At 38.6% G+C, this 17,716-nt stretch overlaps 1 protein-coding gene across 13 annotated transcripts in view; it reads right to left on the bottom strand.

Moving 5' to 3' along the window:
- RBM26 (RNA binding motif protein 26) overlaps positions 1-17,297 on the bottom strand; it is an 82,575-nt gene extending 65,278 nt beyond the window's left edge. For 3 of the 13 annotated variants that reach the window (XM_047756504.1, XM_047756505.1, XM_047756503.1), the window contains exon 1: positions 17,031-17,291. In XM_047756504.1, the coding sequence (XP_047612460.1) occupies positions 17,031-17,101 (71 nt within the window). In that variant the 5' untranslated portion in view covers positions 17,102-17,291. Of the gene's footprint in view, positions 1-17,030 lie in introns of all 13 variants that reach the window. The other 10 variants (XM_047756516.1, XM_047756511.1, XM_047756515.1 and 7 more) reach the window with 8 other exon arrangements.
- Between the last annotated feature and the right edge of the window lie 419 nt (positions 17,298-17,716).

Consider the following 17,716-nt stretch of genomic DNA (forward strand, 5'->3'; position numbering starts at 1 on the left):
TTTCACTTTTGTTTTGATGGAGATACCATTCATGTCTGGCTTAAATAGAAAACCAATTCTTACATCTACTTTTACATTCACTGTTGTGATATGCTGTTTTGGTTTAAATATATGAAGAAAATCTGGGCTCACACAGACACTTTTTTTGCAAAAAGTGAGAACCTCATACACTCCAGAAAAGGGTCAAGAAACCCCACGAGTCCTCACACATTTGAGAATGCTGCTTTAGAAGTTATTCAGGAAGTATCTAGTAAGCATCTAAGTCAAAGACAAAATCAGTCTTCCCAAAGATAAAACCCACTAATCAGACTGTATATTCTTCAAAGCAAAAAGCAGTGGCCCAAACAGCAAACTGAGCACAGACAGCTGTGGTTAAAGAATCATGTCAACGAACTCTCTCTTTAAAAAGAAAAAAAAAAAAGGAACTGCAGGTGAAATGCTGATATGGGAGCCCACAACAAAACTCAATTATTTCTTATATGTCTTACATTCTAATTCAGTTGAGTAAGAACTGAATTCTCTGGGAAAAGACTCTGGCTTCCAAAAGCCATACTTTCAGTTACTTACAGGTGGATTCATATCTACCTAGTTACAAAACAGATCAGTGAAGCACTTCATCCCTTCAATTACTAAGAGAGAAAAGATGCTAGGGACCATTTTCTATTTTCTTTCTTGACCAAGAAGGGGCAGAATTATCCAAAAGAACATCACTAAGACTAGAAATCTGAAAAACCTAGTCCTGTCACTGTTTCCAATTAAACTCTAACAATGTTTCCCCACAAACTCTTTAAAAAAAAAATGTCTGGCTAATGTTGTTTGTATAGTATATATTCACTTCTAGGTCCCTTTCTAATACGGACACAACAGTTTTCCAATACTGTTACCAAATCACACTGAATTTTTAATTAAAAAGGGAAATTGTTATAACATATTTCAGCTCACAAACCTCAGACTAAGGAAAATAAGTTTCAGTTTTCTCATCTGACAAAAAAGCTGCTCTGCCAAATTAGAAATAATTACAAATATGCTTATAAGTAAGAAACACTTCATTTACCTGCCAAACACAGAAACAAATGGATTACTAAAGGATGAAATATAATAAAAACTTGAAGTTCTAAGATGCCTATTCTAACCCCTTACATGGGGGTTATATATAAAACATATATATATATTTTAGGGCCGCACCTGTAGCATATAGAAGTTCCCAGGTTAGGGGCTGAATCGGAGCTGCAGCTACCAGCCTACACTAACGGCCAGGCTCACCAGATCCCAGCCACATCTGTGACCTACAATGCAGCTCAAGGCAACACCAGATCCTTAACCCACGGAGCGGGGCTAGGGATCAAACTCACATTCTCATGGTTCATTACTGCTGAGCCACAATAGGAAATCCTACTTACTATATTCGAAGCACTATTCCCTTTCAAATATATGTTCTCTTCTAAGCCAGTGTCAGCTTTTCCTTGATGCATTCTGGTATTAAGAGAAAAAAAAAAAAAAAGGCACTAAAATGAACTCCACAAACCCAGGGGTCTTCATATTTCTAATTCCTATTCATTAGTTATGTAATACTGGGTTAGTATTTTATCCCCAAGCTTCAGTTTCCTCATTTTTAAAACAAATGCACTGAATCATATAATCTGACAAAGTGGGTCATTTTTTAGGAGTAAGATGCTAAGCTTTCACCATCACTGCACTCCCTCCCCTACTCTCATTCCCAGGAATTTCAGTTAACTGAATTAAAAACTAATTCAGTATGTAATCTGAAACAATTTTTTTTCCTCTAGGTCTTTTTCAAGAGCCATAGAATTCCCTTTTCTGAACACTCATGAACAAAGTTTGAGCCTTTAGGAAGGATAAAGAATAACTATATTCTTTTAAGTAGAAACATTTTACATATTTTTCCTGAACTGCCAAACCTTAAGATCTGCACATATTTCTACCACTGTTAAAATGTTACTACTGGTGTGCTTGTCTGTTTCAGACTAGATAACATATGTCTACCTTTTTCCTAGAACCAATCACACTGGTTAGAAGTATCTACTAATGGAGTTCCTGTTGTGGTGCAGTGGTTAACGAATCCAACTAGGAACCATGAGGTTGAGGGTTCGATCCCTGGCCTTGCTCAGTGGGTTAAGGATCTGGTGTTGCCGTAAGCTGTGGTGTAGGCCGCAGATGTGGCTCAGGTCCCGCGTTGCTGTGGCCCTGGCATAGGCTGGCGGCTACAGTACAGCTCCGATTAGACCCCTAGCCTGGGAACCTCCATATGCCGCAGGAGCGGCCCTAGAAAAGGCAAAAGGACCAAAAAAAAAAAAAAAGTATCTACTAATTATCACACTATGCAACAACATACCAAATCAGAGGCATATCAAGGAAAACTCATAAAAAAAAAACAATTCTCAGTTTAGGTCAAACCTAAGTTTGACAAGTATTAAGGTGTGCTACAAGTTCAAAGAGCTGTCACAGATACCAGAAAAGGTGAATAAGAAGGTCCCCAAGCAGGAAACCAAAAAGAAAACAAAAAGACAACTTTCAGAATGGGAGAAAAATAGTTTCAAATGATGCAACCGACAAGGGCTTAATCTCTAGAATATATAAACAACTTATACAACCCAACAGCAAAAAAACCAATCAATCAATGGAAAAATGGGCAAAAGACCTGATAGACATTTCTCCAAGGAAGATATATAGATGGCCAGCAAACACATGAAAAAGTGCTCAACATCGCTGATTATTAGAGAAATGCAAATCAAAACTACCATGAGATACCACCTCACACCCAGTCAGAATGGCCATCATTAATAAATCCACAAAGAACAAGTGCTGGAGGGGCTGTGGAGAAAAGGGAACCCTCCTGCACTGTTGGTGGGAATGTAAACTGGTACAGCCACTATGGAGAACAGTTTGGAGATACCTTAGAAATCTATACATAGAACTTCCACATGACCCCTCAATCCCACTCTTGGGTATCTATCCGGACAAAACTCTACTTAAAAGAGACACATGCACCCGCATGTTCATTGCAGCACTATTCACAATAGCCAGGACATGGAAACAACCCAAATGTCCATCAACAGAGGATTGGATTCGGAAGAAGTGGTATATATACACAATGGAATACTACTCAGCCATGAAAAAGAATGACATAATGCCATTTGCAGCAACATGGATGGAACTAGAGACTCTCATACTGAGTGAAATGAGCCAGAAAGACAAAGACAAATACCATATGATATCACTTATAACTGGAATCTAATATCCAGCACAAATGAACGTCTCCTCAGAAAAGAAAATCATGGACTTGGAGAAAAGACTTGTGGCTGCCTGATGGGAGGGGGAGGGAGTGGGAGGGATCGGGAGCTTGGGCTTATCAGACACAACTTAGATTTACAAGGACATCCTGCTGAGTAGCATTGAGAACTTTGTCTAGATACTCATGTTGCAACAGAACAAAGGGTTGGGGAAAAAAATGTAATTGTAATGTATACATGTAAGGATAACTTGATCCCCTTGCTGTACAGTGGGAAAATTAAATTAAAAAAAAAAAAAAAAAAAAGGTCCCCAAGCAGAGTTCCCACTGTGGTGCAGTAGGTTATCCAACTGGAGCAGCTTGGGTTGCTGCAGAAAGCACGGGTTTGATTCCCAGTCTGGCCAGTGGTTTAAAGGATACAGCGTTGCTGCAGTTGCAGCATGGATTGCATCTGCAACTCTGACCTGGAATCCCTAGCCTATGAGCTTCCATATGCCCCGGATGCAGCTGTTTAAAAAAAAGTCACAAGCATTTTGACGAGTCCTTCTTAGCTGCCATTTCTTCCACATCCTGACTGCTGAGATGGCCCTCAGCATATTCAGTACATAATGTTCTAAGAATGTTACCTCTTTCTTCCTACCTCTTACCAAAGCCAGCCAAAGCTCAAATTCAGGCATTGTAACAACTCATTCTTAAAATTAGAATAAAAAATTGCTATTTAGTCTTGTCTCCAAAATGTTACAACCTAATCAAATCTCTAAACACCACAGTTTCATTCTTAAAAAGAGATCTAAGTTACTCCACTACTTTAACTGACCTTCCCCAGTATCTTATAACCTAGTCTCTAAAATGTCCAAACATTTAGGGATGGCAATAAAACCTCTTAAATTGAAAACAAAGGTGAGTTGGAGTCAAAAAACTTTTCCTAACCATAATGAATAGTCATAATTCCTCATAAAACATAACTGTTCTTCCAACTTGGGCACTCAATGTCATAAGAAGCTTCAAACTTTAACACAATCCAATTTGAGAAAGCTCTTGAAAAACTTCGCAGAATGTTTATAAGTACGAGTTTATAAAGTAATTTTCAAAATAGAATCCATCTCTTTCACAGGGTGCCTGTTAGAAAGAAAACTTTTTTTAAAAAGTAAAGTACTTGAGCTATCATTCAAGACAATAATATAGGAGTTCCAACTGTGGCTCAGCGGAAACGAATCTGACTAACATCTATGAGGATGCAGGTTCGATCCCTGGCCTTGCTCAGTGGGTTAAGGATCCAACGTTGCTACTGGCTGTGGTATAGGTCACAGACGTGGCACTGATCTGGCGTTGCTGTGGTGTAGGCCAGCGGCTGCAGCTCAGATTCCACCCCAAGCCTGGGAACTTCCATATGCTGCAGGTTCAGCCCTAAAAAGAAAGAGGGGGGGGGAAAATAAATATATAAATAACAAAGGTCACACTGACAGCCTCTTTTAAATATGCCCTATAAAGGTTCTCAGTTATAGGTCTCAAAGCACTTTTGTTACATTCAAATATACATTAAAAGAGCAACCAATGATCTGCTGAACTGCTATTAGTGCTACTGTAGGATCTGAAATATTCAAATGTTTTTCATTTGTAATAACTGACCTCATTTAGATTTTTATAAATGTTTTGTTTTGTTTGCTTTTTAGGGCCACACCCACAGCATATGGAGATTCCCAGGCTAAGGGTCTAATCAGAGCGACGGCTGCCAACCACAGCCACACCAGATCTGAGCCATCTGCTACCTACACCACAACTCACGTCAATGCTAGAGACTTAACCCACAAAGTGAGGCCAGGGATCAAACCTGAATCCTCATGGATCCTAGTTGGGTTCTTTAACCACTGAGTCCAGAAAGGAACTCCAATTCTTGTGTTTTTAAGTATTGTGTGGTTGTACATGTTAGCTCTTTTATGATACTGTCCTGATGCCACTGTCCTCCATTGATTTTGATGAGAAATCAGCCTCCATTTGAGTCTTTTTTCTCTCTTTGACCACTTTTAAGATTCTTTTTATTTGGTCAACAGTTTATGATATGTTTGAGGCTGTGTATGTGTGTGTTTTATCCTACTTAGTTTTGCCGACTTGGATCTGTGTTTTGATATCTTTCATTGGTTTTGGAAAGTCCTTGGTCATTATGACTTCACTTTTTTCTGCCTCACTTTACTTTTTCCAAGACTTCAGTTTCTTGTACTTTAGACTGTCTGGTATTGTCCTACGGAACTCAGATATATCTTTTAAAGTTATTTTTGTCCCTTTGCTTTTGGTTTGAATATTTTCTATTTTCCTGTATCAAAGTTCACTGCTGTTTTTCCCTATCATGTCCAGAATGTTATAAAGCAAATTCTTTATTTCTGTTACCATAATCTTCATTTCTAGGTTTTTCAATCTAGTTCTTTTTAATAGCTTCCATAAAGTTCCCCATATCTTTATGCACATTGTCCACAAGTTCTAATTAATTCTTTAGCATTTTTATCATAGTTATTTTAAAGTACTTGCCTAATACTTCTACTATTTGGGCCATCTCTGGATATACTTGTGTTGACTATCTCTTCTCATATGGATATTATTTTCTTACTATTTTGAGTTCCTTGTTATTTGATTTTATACTGAAACATCTCAGTCAAAAAAAAAAAAAAAACCACTAAGGTGGAGACTGAGGTAAAGAAAAATTTATCTTCAATAAAGGACAGGCCCTTTCTTTTGTTATGCCACTAGAGTGGAGTTAACTGTTCTGTAATTGACATGGCTTTGGGCTTTGTAAGCAGCCCAGTTTGATTCCGTTCACCATTGGCTTCCAATGTGTTGAGGGTACTAACTATCAGGAGTTCTCCTTTCATAGGGGCTGGAATCTCAGCAGTGACAAGATTTTGGATATCTGCCTGTGCTTTACCTCTGGGGCCCCAGCTTTTGAAACTAAAAGAAAGATGTAAAATCAATAACCTAAGGTTTTACCTTTAAAAAAAAAAAAGAGAGAGAAAGGCCAGCAAATTAAACTCAAAGTAAACAGAAAAAGGGAAATAAAAAATCCTGGAACAGAAAACAATGAACAAAATTATTACTGTTCTTGGAAAAGATACTACTAACAAAACTGGCCAAGAAAATAAAAGAGTAAAATAACCAACATCAAGTATAATTTTTTAAAGGGGTGAGGAGCATCACAACAGTCTATAGTCATCATATGAATAGTAATGCAACAATGCAAACAACTCCTGGTCAACAAATCTGGCAACTTAAGAGAAAAAGTCTTGAAAAACAAACTACCAAAAGTGATGAAAGAAAAAACAGAGTACCTAAATAGACCTATACCTATTAAACTGATTTTGTAATTTAAAAAGCAGTATCATTGGTCCCAGATGGCTTTATCAGTGAAGTCTACCAAACATTTTAAGAAAAAACAAAATTCACATAGCCCCCATAACCAGAAGCAAAAAGTCTTAAAGTATTAGCGAATCAAGTTCAGCAATATGTATAAAAAGGATAATACATCATGACCAAGCAGAGTTTACCTCGGGAATGCAGAGCTGGCTTAACATTTAAAAATCAATCCACGTAATATACAGTATTATCATAAAAAGAGAGGAAACCCAAATGACCATCTCAATAAACAGAAAGAATTTGACAAATTCAATACCCTGTCCCAACAAAATGCTCTGCAAATTAAGAATACAAAAGAATTGCCTCAATCTGATAAAAGGCAATTATAAAAAACCCAGCACTAATATCACTTGATACTGAAACATTAAGTCTCTTCCTTCTAAGACAAGACAAGGATGTCCACTCCTACCACTTCAATTTCACTTGTACTGTTGTTCCTAGCCACTATAGTAAGAAATGAAAGCATAAAAAATCGTAAGTAAAACTGTCATTAATCACAGATGCCATCATTGGTAGTAATATTGGTATAACTAATAAGTATACTTAGAAAGTTGCAGAATACAGGTCAATATGCCACTATAATAATAAGTGAAGCCATTAACAAAATCAAAGAGTTAAACTGTCATTAATCATAGATGACATGATGGGTACAAGAAATTCCAAAGACTACAACTAATAAGTATACTTAGAAAGTTGCAGAATACAAGGTCAATATGCAAACATCAATCATATTTCTAAAAATTTAACAGTAAAAACTGGAAAATTAAATTTTGAAAGGCTTTTATACAAGATCACATACCCGGGGGGGAAAAAAACTAGCAAAAGATGTATAAGAACATCACATGAAAAACTACAAAATGTTGCTGGGAGAAATTAATTTGAATAAATGGAGAGATATACTACATTCATGAACTGAAAGACTAAATATGAAGATATTCCTCAAAAATTGCTTTCTACATTCAACACAATCCCTATCAACAATCCCACAAGCTTTCTTGCAGATACTGACAGGCTGAGTCTCACCTTTATAGGGTAAGGAGAAGAATCCAGCAAAACCTAAACAATCTTTAAAAAAAAAAAAAAAACTAGCTGAGGAGTTCCCACTGTGGCACAGAGGGTTAATGATCTAGCTTGTCTCTGTGGAGGTATGGATTCAATCTCCAGCCATGATATAAGATATAAACAATGGGTTAAGAATCTGCTGCAGCTGTGGCATAGGTCACAGCTCTGGCTGGAGTTCAACCCCTGGCCTGGGAACTTCCCTATGCCTCGAGGTCAGCTGAAAAATAAATAAAATAAAAGGACTAACTGAGAGGGCTGACACAACCTAATTTCAAGACTATTTATTATAAAGTCAAATAGTCAAGAGAGTGTGGTATAAGCATCAGAATAAATAAGTATCATTGGACTAGGACAGAGTCCAGAAACAGACTTATACAGTTAACTGATTATCAACCAATACGCCAAGTCACCTTTTTTTTTTCCTTTTCAAGGCCACAGTACCTATAGCATATGGAAGTTCCCGAACTAGGAGTTGAAGCTGCAGCTGCTGGCCTACACGACAACCATAGCAACACAGGTTCCAAGCTCAATCTGTGACCTAGCCTACTGAGTGAGGCCAGGAAGCAAACATGCATCCTCACAGAGACTACATCAGGTTCTTAACCCACTGAGCTACAATGGGAACTCCAAGACCTCATTTTATATGGTGATTACATAGGTGTATATAACTTTCAAACTTATGCAGTGATCTGTTTATGTTAATTATAAATGGACACATGGTAAATGTACACACTTGATTATTTGTTCAGTTAATCAATAAAGGATGGTTAAATTATCATCTATTACGTTAAAACATGATACAGCCTTTAAAAGGGGTGCAAATTCAAAAGCATTATATAGAATAACCTCCAAGTCATTACATACCAATTATGTAAAAAAAGGAGAAAGAGGAGTTCCTGTCATGGCACAGTGGAAACGAATCCAACTAGGAACCATGAGGTTTTGGGTTCGATGCCTGGCCTTGCTCAGTGGGTTAAGGATCTGACGTTGTTGTGGCTGTGGTGTAGGTCTGCAGCTATAGCTTGGATTAGACCCCTAACCTGGGAACCTCCATATGCCGCTGGTATGGCCCTAAAAGGACAAAAGACCAAAAAAAAAAAAAAAAGGAGAAAGAAAAATTGTTCTTAGGCAAAATATCTCAGGAAGAACCAATGACATATATGTACTTCACTGTTTCATACATACATAAAACATTAAATATAACCCTGTTTAAAATAAACTTTTATTTCAAAAGTTAGTTTGTAAACTGAAAAGGAAATTTTCCACAGAAGCAAGACAGGAGGAGAGTAGTGAGGAATTTGGTAGAAAATGTTTACCATCCACTCATTTCTTTCACTTATTCTCTATTCTCTGGGACTAAGAAAGCAGGAGGAAGGAAAAAAAATTCCTAGAAGCCTACGTTTAGCTCGAGTTTGAGTTAGTCATTCTCAATATGTACACACTAAAAACGGAATATCTTATTTTCCATTGGTCATAATACTATCCCTATATCTTGGTTTATACATATAAAATTTTATTTGAGAAGTACCAAAGGCCAAAGAAACTGCTAAAAACAGATAGAAAAATGCTAAACACATTTTAACTATTCATCACTCAGAAAAGCCAACAGAAGTTGCAGCAGTAAAATGCAATAATGAAGGTCAGGAAAAATACTTTAGCCCTTAATTATAGGAAACCTCTTCCACCAGCTGGAAAATTCACTAGACTACAATTACCATACATAATTTTTTGGACAACTCCATGGAACTGAGCAATCTTGCACACAGCAACCTTCACCAATACTTTAATGAGGAAATGTTAATACTCCTCAATGTCCTTTCCCCCTTAAAAAGTCTCTCCAACTTTAGCTAATCTGAAAGTGCTATAAAGTAAAAATAAAGAGAAAAAGACCCAGAGATTAGTAAATCTTCAAACTGCTCACACATCTGCTTCTCTAAAATAAAAGTTTTACACAAATGCCTCTTCTTTCTCCTTAGGTCATGGGTATACAAAGTAAAACTCAGGTGTTATACCACATACAAGGCATTGTGCTAGGTGCTATACAGAATAGGAAAACACTTAAGATTTGGAGTTTATTTTCAAGGACCTTAAGACTCTAATAATAACACTAAAACAAGTATGAACTAACCAAATTTGCAAGTGGTAAGTGTCATAAACAATGCTAACAAGTGCTAGGAGAGAAGAGCCATGAGAGAGTCACTGCTTCCAACTGTGAAGCAGTGAAAAGCGGCTTTCTGGAAGAATTGGAATCACATTCAACCTTTGATTTCAACATACATAAAGGAAATGGAGAAAGGCAGTACATTACAATACATAACAAAATTCTGGAATAGAAATGTCTTTTGAATCCTCTCTCCATCATTTATTAGCTATAAAAGAAGTGTATTACTTAATCTTCCTAAGACATGATTTCTTCATCTTTAAAACTGGAATAAGAGAACCTAGTTCACATACAATGAACACACAATAATTAGCAAATAGTAAGCCCTCAATGACTGTTAACGTCTATTTAAAGGGAAGAGGAAAGCTGAAGGAGAAAGGACAGAATAAACAATGAGATAGAGAACCAGAAGGTAAAGTTCAGCTTTGCTGAAATTAAGACTTATAAGTAGGAAGATATAAACTGGAAAGATAATGTGAAACAGACATTAGAGTTATGAAAGCCAAGTTAAAAAGTATGCAACTAATTATTTCATAGTGCTGAAGATTTTGATCAAACAATAAGATATAAACAAGCTGCACACCCAGGTCAGAAGAACTGGAAGGGAGAAAAGGACTGGAGATAGGAAGATTTGGTAGGAGATAAATTGCAACGGTTTTCATTTGTTTTGCTTTTTAGGGCCACAGGTGTGGCTTATGGTTCGCAGGGAGCTAGGGGTCAAATGGGAGCTGCAGCTGCTGGCCTTCACCACAGCAATTCAGGATCCCAGCTTCATCTGTGACCTACGCAGCAGCTCATGGCAACGCTGGATCCTTAACCCACTGAGTGAGGCCAGGGATCATACCCGAATACTCATGGATACCAGTTGGGTTTGTTTCCACTGAGCCACAATGGGAACTCTGAAATGGTTTAGATAAGGAGTGCAGCACCTCCTACTAAGCACTGTCAACAGTAAGACTTATTAAAAGAGATAGAACCCAAAGATCAACTGAATGGAGGAAAAGGAATGAAGAGAGAAGCCAAAAAAATAAAATTTCAAACCCAGATAATTTGGAGAATAAAATGCAAATAAATGAATTCAGAGGACATTTTATTTTCACAAACAGAGTTTGAAGTTCAGATGAGAGAACCAGGTGGATCTAGAGCTAACAAGTGGGAGTTAAAAGCTTAAGGCTTTGAAGAGTGGTTAAGCCTAAACAAATTTGTGTGAAAAATAAATACATAGAGGTGCTCTTAGAAAACCTCTAAAATTCAAATGCAAATATGTACATACAATAATATTCTGGGGAAGAAAGTCTTTAATCAAACTTTTAAAGAATCTACAACACACACACAGTTTTTAAAAAACCATGGGCATGTATTACAATAGAAACCATCCATGGGAATGAATATGAATGAGGAGTCTGGAGTAGAAACGGTTTAAAAAAAAAAAAAAAACTCATGGGAACAGAACTAAGGAAAATGCAATTCAAAAGCAAGCAAGGAAAAGAGCTTAAGGGGATAAGTCCTCCTTAAGACTGATTTGAGAAAAAGAGAACCAAAATATTACGGATCCTAAACATGAAAAAAAATTTTTTTAAAAAAGAGCTATTAGCACAGTGTACTGCTATATACAGAGGTCAAAGAATTAAAAGTTATAAAGTCTTTACATCTAATAAATTCATTGGTAACACTGAGGTAAGCAATTCTGTCTAAGTAGGAAGAAACTATATTATAAAGCATTAAGAAGTAAATGATTGGGGGCAAGTGAGTGGAAAATTAGAGGCTGAAGTTTTTTAACAGTGACAGGAAAAGAAGGCTACCAAGAAAATGACTAGAAGTAAAATTTTATTTTTGTTTTGTTTTTTGCTATTGTCACTGAGCTTCTCCTCCTTAAGGAATGGGAGACTAACTCTATGCCCAAAGGAGTCTGTAGAAAAGGAAAGAAAGATCAAAGGAGGAAAACAGGAGTAAAGTTCAGGAATAAAAAGATCATTTTTTTTTCAGTTCTTCCTGTAATACAGGAACAAAAGTAAACGTTAACATGGTGAGAAAGGTAAAGTACCAAGAGTGGGTGAAGGGGAAAAGACTATACAAATTTTGAGGTTTCTTTCTTAAACGCTAAAGCACTGATAACCACAATGCTTCAGGACTTCGTACGTTTACAATAGCAGTTACTACTACAAAAATAGTTTAAAAAAAAGTATATATATACATACATATGTGTATATACACACAAACAGGAAAGAATACACTGTACTGTGTTGTAATAAACTAAGAACATGGCTCCAGAGTCAAAGACTTGAGTTTAAATCACTGTTTAGGAGTTCCCGTCGTGGCGAAGTGGTTAACGAATCCAACTAAGAACCATGAGGTTGCGGGTTCGGTCCCTGCCCTTGCTCAGTGGGTTAACGATCCAGCGTTGCCGTGAGCTGTGGTGTAGGTTGCAGACGCGGCTTGGATCCCGTGTTGCTGTGGCTCTGGCGTAGGCTGGCGGCCACAGCTCCGATTAGACCCCTAGCCTGGGAACCTCCATATGCCGCAGGAGCGGCCCAAGAAATAGCAAAAAGACAAAAAAAAAAAAAAAATCACTGTTTAGTCACATGCAAGAGCTAGGACTGAGCATGTATCTTAACTCCACACTTCATTGCCTCAATGTCATCACTTGCAAAATGGAGGTAATAGCATTTACCTCAAAGAACTTGAAAGTGATACAAAACTTTCACAATGCATACAAATGTTAACAGTAGCAATAACAGTGATGTAACCTATTTGTGTTTAATCAATCAGTATTTAAGAAAGGAGGGAAGGACTAGGCTATTAAAAATGACTCTCAGTCCTTTCAACTACAGAAGGAAACAAGTATAATTTTCCCTATCACACCAATAAGGAAAAAGGAAGTTCATTTGCCTAGATTATTCAGTTACTACGTGGCAGAGCTGAGATTTGAACACTGGTTTGTGGACACAAAATGTTTTCTTTCTGCTACACAACATTATTTCTATAGCACTACACAGTAGCAGGAGCACAAAACCAGGCATTCTGTTCTTTACTACTAAATAAAATCTGGGCACATCATTAAGTCTATCAGCCTCTCAATTGCATTTTATAAAAAATTCAGGGGTGTGATTAGATTTTAAGGTTTTCCTTCAACTAAATCCATAATTTTATAAATCAGATTTAGTTGAGTGTAAACTCATAAAAAGTTTTTTTATTTTTATTTATTTATTCTTTTTGTCTCTTTGAGGGCCGCACCCGAAGCATATGGAGGTTCCCAGGCTAGGGGTCTAATCAGAGCTGTAACTGCCAGCCTACACCAGCCACGCCAGATCCAAGCTGAGTCTGTGACTTACACCACAGCTCACAGCAACACCGGATCCTTAACCCACTGAGGGAGACCAGAGATCGAACCAAGTCTTCATGGATGCTAGTCGGGTTCATTAACCACTGAGCCATGACAGGAATGCCTTTATTTTTATTTTTACTTTTTTATTTTTTTCATAAAAAGTTTTAAACCATAGCAGAAGACCCTTTCTGTTTTAAAAAACAAAAACAAAATTTGGACATTAAAAAAAAATAGCTTCCCCCCCCCCCAGGAGTTCATATTATGAAAAAGAAATGAATGTTAGAGGAAAGACCAACATCTAATTTTATCTATTAGCAAGTATGACAAAGGAAATGTTTGGGAGAACAAAACATCAAATTTAAGTATTTCAAGATGACCATTTTTATACCTATATTTTCAATAAATTATGAAAAAGAAAACTCAGAATCCTGATATACAGAGACCTTATAATAAAATATTTACCAATTTTTATTTCATCCAGAAACTGCAATCAAATATATATATCTCCATCCATCTGAAAACTTTCCTCCCCTAAAACCCGAGTTCCCATTATCCTTCAATGATAGCCCACATCCTTAACATGACTCAACAGTCTCAGCTATTCTTCCCCTTGCTCTTTTTTTCTACTTCCTTCAAATTCTCCAAGACACCTGTCTTCTTTCATCATGGGGCCTTCATACCATCTGCTGTCCACAACCTAGAACACTTTCACAGTTCTCCATTCCCATCCATTCATCCCAGCAAACTGCTCTTCATCCTTCCCGGCTGAGATAAAATATTATGCCAGGAAACCTTGCCTGAACTCTTGACATATATTTTGACTGTACTCTGGATTCATAACACTCACTCATCATATAATTACTTGCTTGACATCTGTCTTCCTTACTAAATGGTAAACAATATGAACCTGGTCATTTCACATCGTGTTTCCTATTCCAATATCTAACACACTGCTTAGCACAGAGTAGATTAAGTGCTCAATAAACTTTTGCTGAATTAATACATTCAAACTACCGGGCAAGTCCAAAACCATAAAATACTTTACGAGCAGGACAGGTAAAAAGTTCTACACAAGTTTCAAGTTCCATCTTACCCTCGGACCTTCAAGTGGTCCTGCCTCAAACAGGTGCTATTTGGCAATTATAAAGTAAAGCAAAAAAATCTCTTTAGATAACGAGCATGTTTTAAAGTTTCAAGAAACCAAGGTTAGAAACCACAGGTCTTAAATAATTGGAATCAGCTTTAAAATTCATCTAAAGGAATGCACCTGAAATGCAATTAAAGGGACACGAACTTGGATAAGGGCTCAATTTTAACCACAGCAGTGTACATTACAAAAGGACCAATCCCAGTTCCTACCACTGTCTAGGCTCTACAAGTAGTACTTTATTCCAGGAGTAATGACTGCAGTGCTACAGTCATCTGAGTAGGCTATATGATCCTTGAATAAGTTTATTAAATGTAAAAACAAATTATAAGCAAACACACTAAGTAGCAATAAATAATCTCTTCGGTTAGAGGAAAAAAAGGAAATGGTAATAAAGCTGATAAGTAATTTGAAAACTAGACTTAAAAAAGGGAATGCTTTTTTTACTTGAAACATTCTTCTAAGTTTTCTGTTCACCTAACACTTATTGAGTGCTAATTACAAATGAGACAGTGTTTAAAGATTTTAATACATATTATTTACTCCATTTTAGACATGAGGAAGTGGAGGCACTGAGCTAAGTAACTTACCCAACATCATACAGCTGATAAGTGCCAGAGACAGAATCCAAAGCCCGCCACTCTAGCTCCAGAGTTCTCCCTCTTACCACTGCACTACACTGCTGCCCACTCTCTCCAATCCACTGAAACAGGGTTTCTATCCGCACCATGCCACTCCAGGGAAACTTTTCACTAAGTTCACCAATGACTTCTATTTTGCCAAACCTAAGGGCCACTATCTGCCTCCACCTTTTTTATCCATTATGAAGCATCTCATTCAACTGACAACCCACCTCTTTTGCCATACATTTGCTTCTTTAGTGACATATACCCCATTTTCTTCCTACCTCAGACGTGGACTCGCTCCTCTTCCTTATCTACACATTCTTCCTCAGAAATTTCCCACGATACCACAGCTTTAAATACTATCTGCATGACTCCGAATATCTCTAGTCCCCATCTGAGTTCTAAACTCATACCCAACTACCTATTTTGACATCTCACTTAGATGTATAACACCTTATACTTAATGATCAAAACCAACCACCCCACCCTTCACCCCCAATCTGTTCTCTCCAAGCCTTCTCTACCATCCAGGATTCAGTTGCTTAGGCTAACCCCTTATTCCTTTCCCTAACCTCCCACATCCAACTCATCAACAAATTCTATCAGATCTACTTATAAATTGTCTCCACTATCACTTTAACGCAAACTCTACCTTTGCCTACAATGCCCTTCAGAATGGTCTCCTTACTTTTATTCTTGACTCCTTAATCTCCACGAAGCAGGCAAAGTTAAAGTCAAATTCACCTCCACTTGCTTTAAATCATCTGTCTTCTCATTATATTTTAAATAAAATCCTACCTCTTGACCATGGCCTAGAAGAGCCTACACGATTTGGCCCCGGCCTTTTCCACCTTCACATCCTTCCACTTGCTCCCCATCACAAGAGTCCCTAAAGCCACAACTGCCTTCTTCTCTCTTGTAGGAACACACTATGATCATTTCCACTATAGGGCTTTTGCACGTGCTATTCCTTCTTCAAGGAGCATCTTTTTTCTCCAGACGTTTATACAGATAGTTTCTTTTCCTCCTTAGGTGTTGTTCAAATGTCACCTCCTCTGAGAGGTCTTCTAAGCACTCCTCTATTTATATGGTCCTCTATCATTACAACTCTTATTATTACCTGAAGTTATCTTATTTACTTGTTTATTATGTCTTGTCGACTTCGGTATTTAAAAGCTCTAGCCCCGACGCTTCCCACAGTACATAGAAGGCACTTAATAAATTCATTAAATGAGTGGATTTTCCCCATTGCATTTTAAGCTGTTTATTGAAAATCGACCAATTTTGACAAAGCACTAGGCCTATATTTTGAGTGTATTAAAAGATAAATCCTTAAAACACCCCTTAATTTTTCCAATCTAACACATTTCAGGCATTAACAACCCCCCCCCCATAACACACACACAAACACAGCCCACCTATAAGACCGTACTGAAAACTGTTACATCTTCCATATGGATAAACAGTATTTTCTTCCTCCAGGCGAACAAACGTGTTCAACTCATTCAACAAACGTGGAAAAGGGAATTTTAGTGGGCACCGTAGCACCTGTTACATCTTCAATCAGTTAAGAGGTGCTTATGAGCCAGACAGCACATGGGAGACACGGCCTTTCTTTCAGAGGTTTTATTTAGGTAAAACGTGAGTAGCTTAGACGAGAACTGTCCTAATCCCTAATAAAGGCTACTCACTTCATTTAAAGAAACAAAGTAAAACAGTCTGTGGACAAGAGATTATGCTCGGATTCACTAAAGGAAACCACTTGGGGGCCCCTGGCAAATACGAATTGTGGGTTAGAGTGGGGTCGGTTTAAAAATAACGGGAAAACAAGAGGAAGAAAAGTCGGTCGGTTCAAGGACCAACTCAGTGATAAGGTAAAGGTCAGCTCAAGCTCCAGGAACCTGGGCACGAGGGTTAAGGGGAGGAGAAAACACAGCCCTGGGACCTTCGTTCACCGCTTCGGCCTCCACGGTAGGCACTTGGAAAACTGCACAGATCTGTGTGCTCAGCTATCTCCCACTTCTATCCCTGCAAGGAAACAGCCCTCGGGTACTCACATGGGCTCGAGAGTCTTGCTGAGCCAGGACTTGAGTGCCTCGAAGTTTTCAATGATCATTTTAGAAACCATCCACAGCGGCCCCGAGGCCGGTCACACTCCTCCGCCCGCCCAGGTCGCGGCCGCTACAGCCGCCGCTGCCCCCGCCCCCTCCTCCGCGCGCCGCCCGCGTGGGCCGCGGTGGGAGGCGCCGTGGCAGGTTCCCGCGAGCCCTGATCAGCGAACAGTTCCGCGGGGACCGCCGCAGGCCGCGAGTCCACGGGGTGTCAGGAACTCCCCCTCCCCGGACCCTGGCCCCGGCTGAGGCAGCAACGGTTTGCCCGGGCCCTCCCCCTTCCCTCCACCCCTGCGAATCTTCCTGGACCAGAGCGCGACACGCGCCTAGACCCGGGCGTTCTCTCAAGCCTTGGGGCCGGGTGTTGCTGGCAATGCAGAAGAGGCAAAAGTGAAGCAAACGAAGACGAAGGGCAGCTGAATGGGAACGATTCGGGGGGTCTTCCCGGCTCCCAGCACCCCCAAGAAGATGGCTGCCGATAAGTCTCGCGAGAACTAATGAAGTCTCGCGGTGGTTCCCGGAGCCTGCTGGGAAGAGACGTAAGATTCGCAGAGAGCGTGCTGGGCAAGTGCGGTAGTTCGAGTTTTGCGTAATTGCGTGGCTTGAGGGTTTTCATTCCTTGCTCCTATTAA

The sequence above is a fragment of the Phacochoerus africanus genome, chromosome 13, assembly GCF_016906955.1.
Source record: "Phacochoerus africanus isolate WHEZ1 chromosome 13, ROS_Pafr_v1, whole genome shotgun sequence".
In the NCBI taxonomy this organism is placed as follows: domain Eukaryota; kingdom Metazoa; phylum Chordata; class Mammalia; order Artiodactyla; family Suidae; genus Phacochoerus; species Phacochoerus africanus.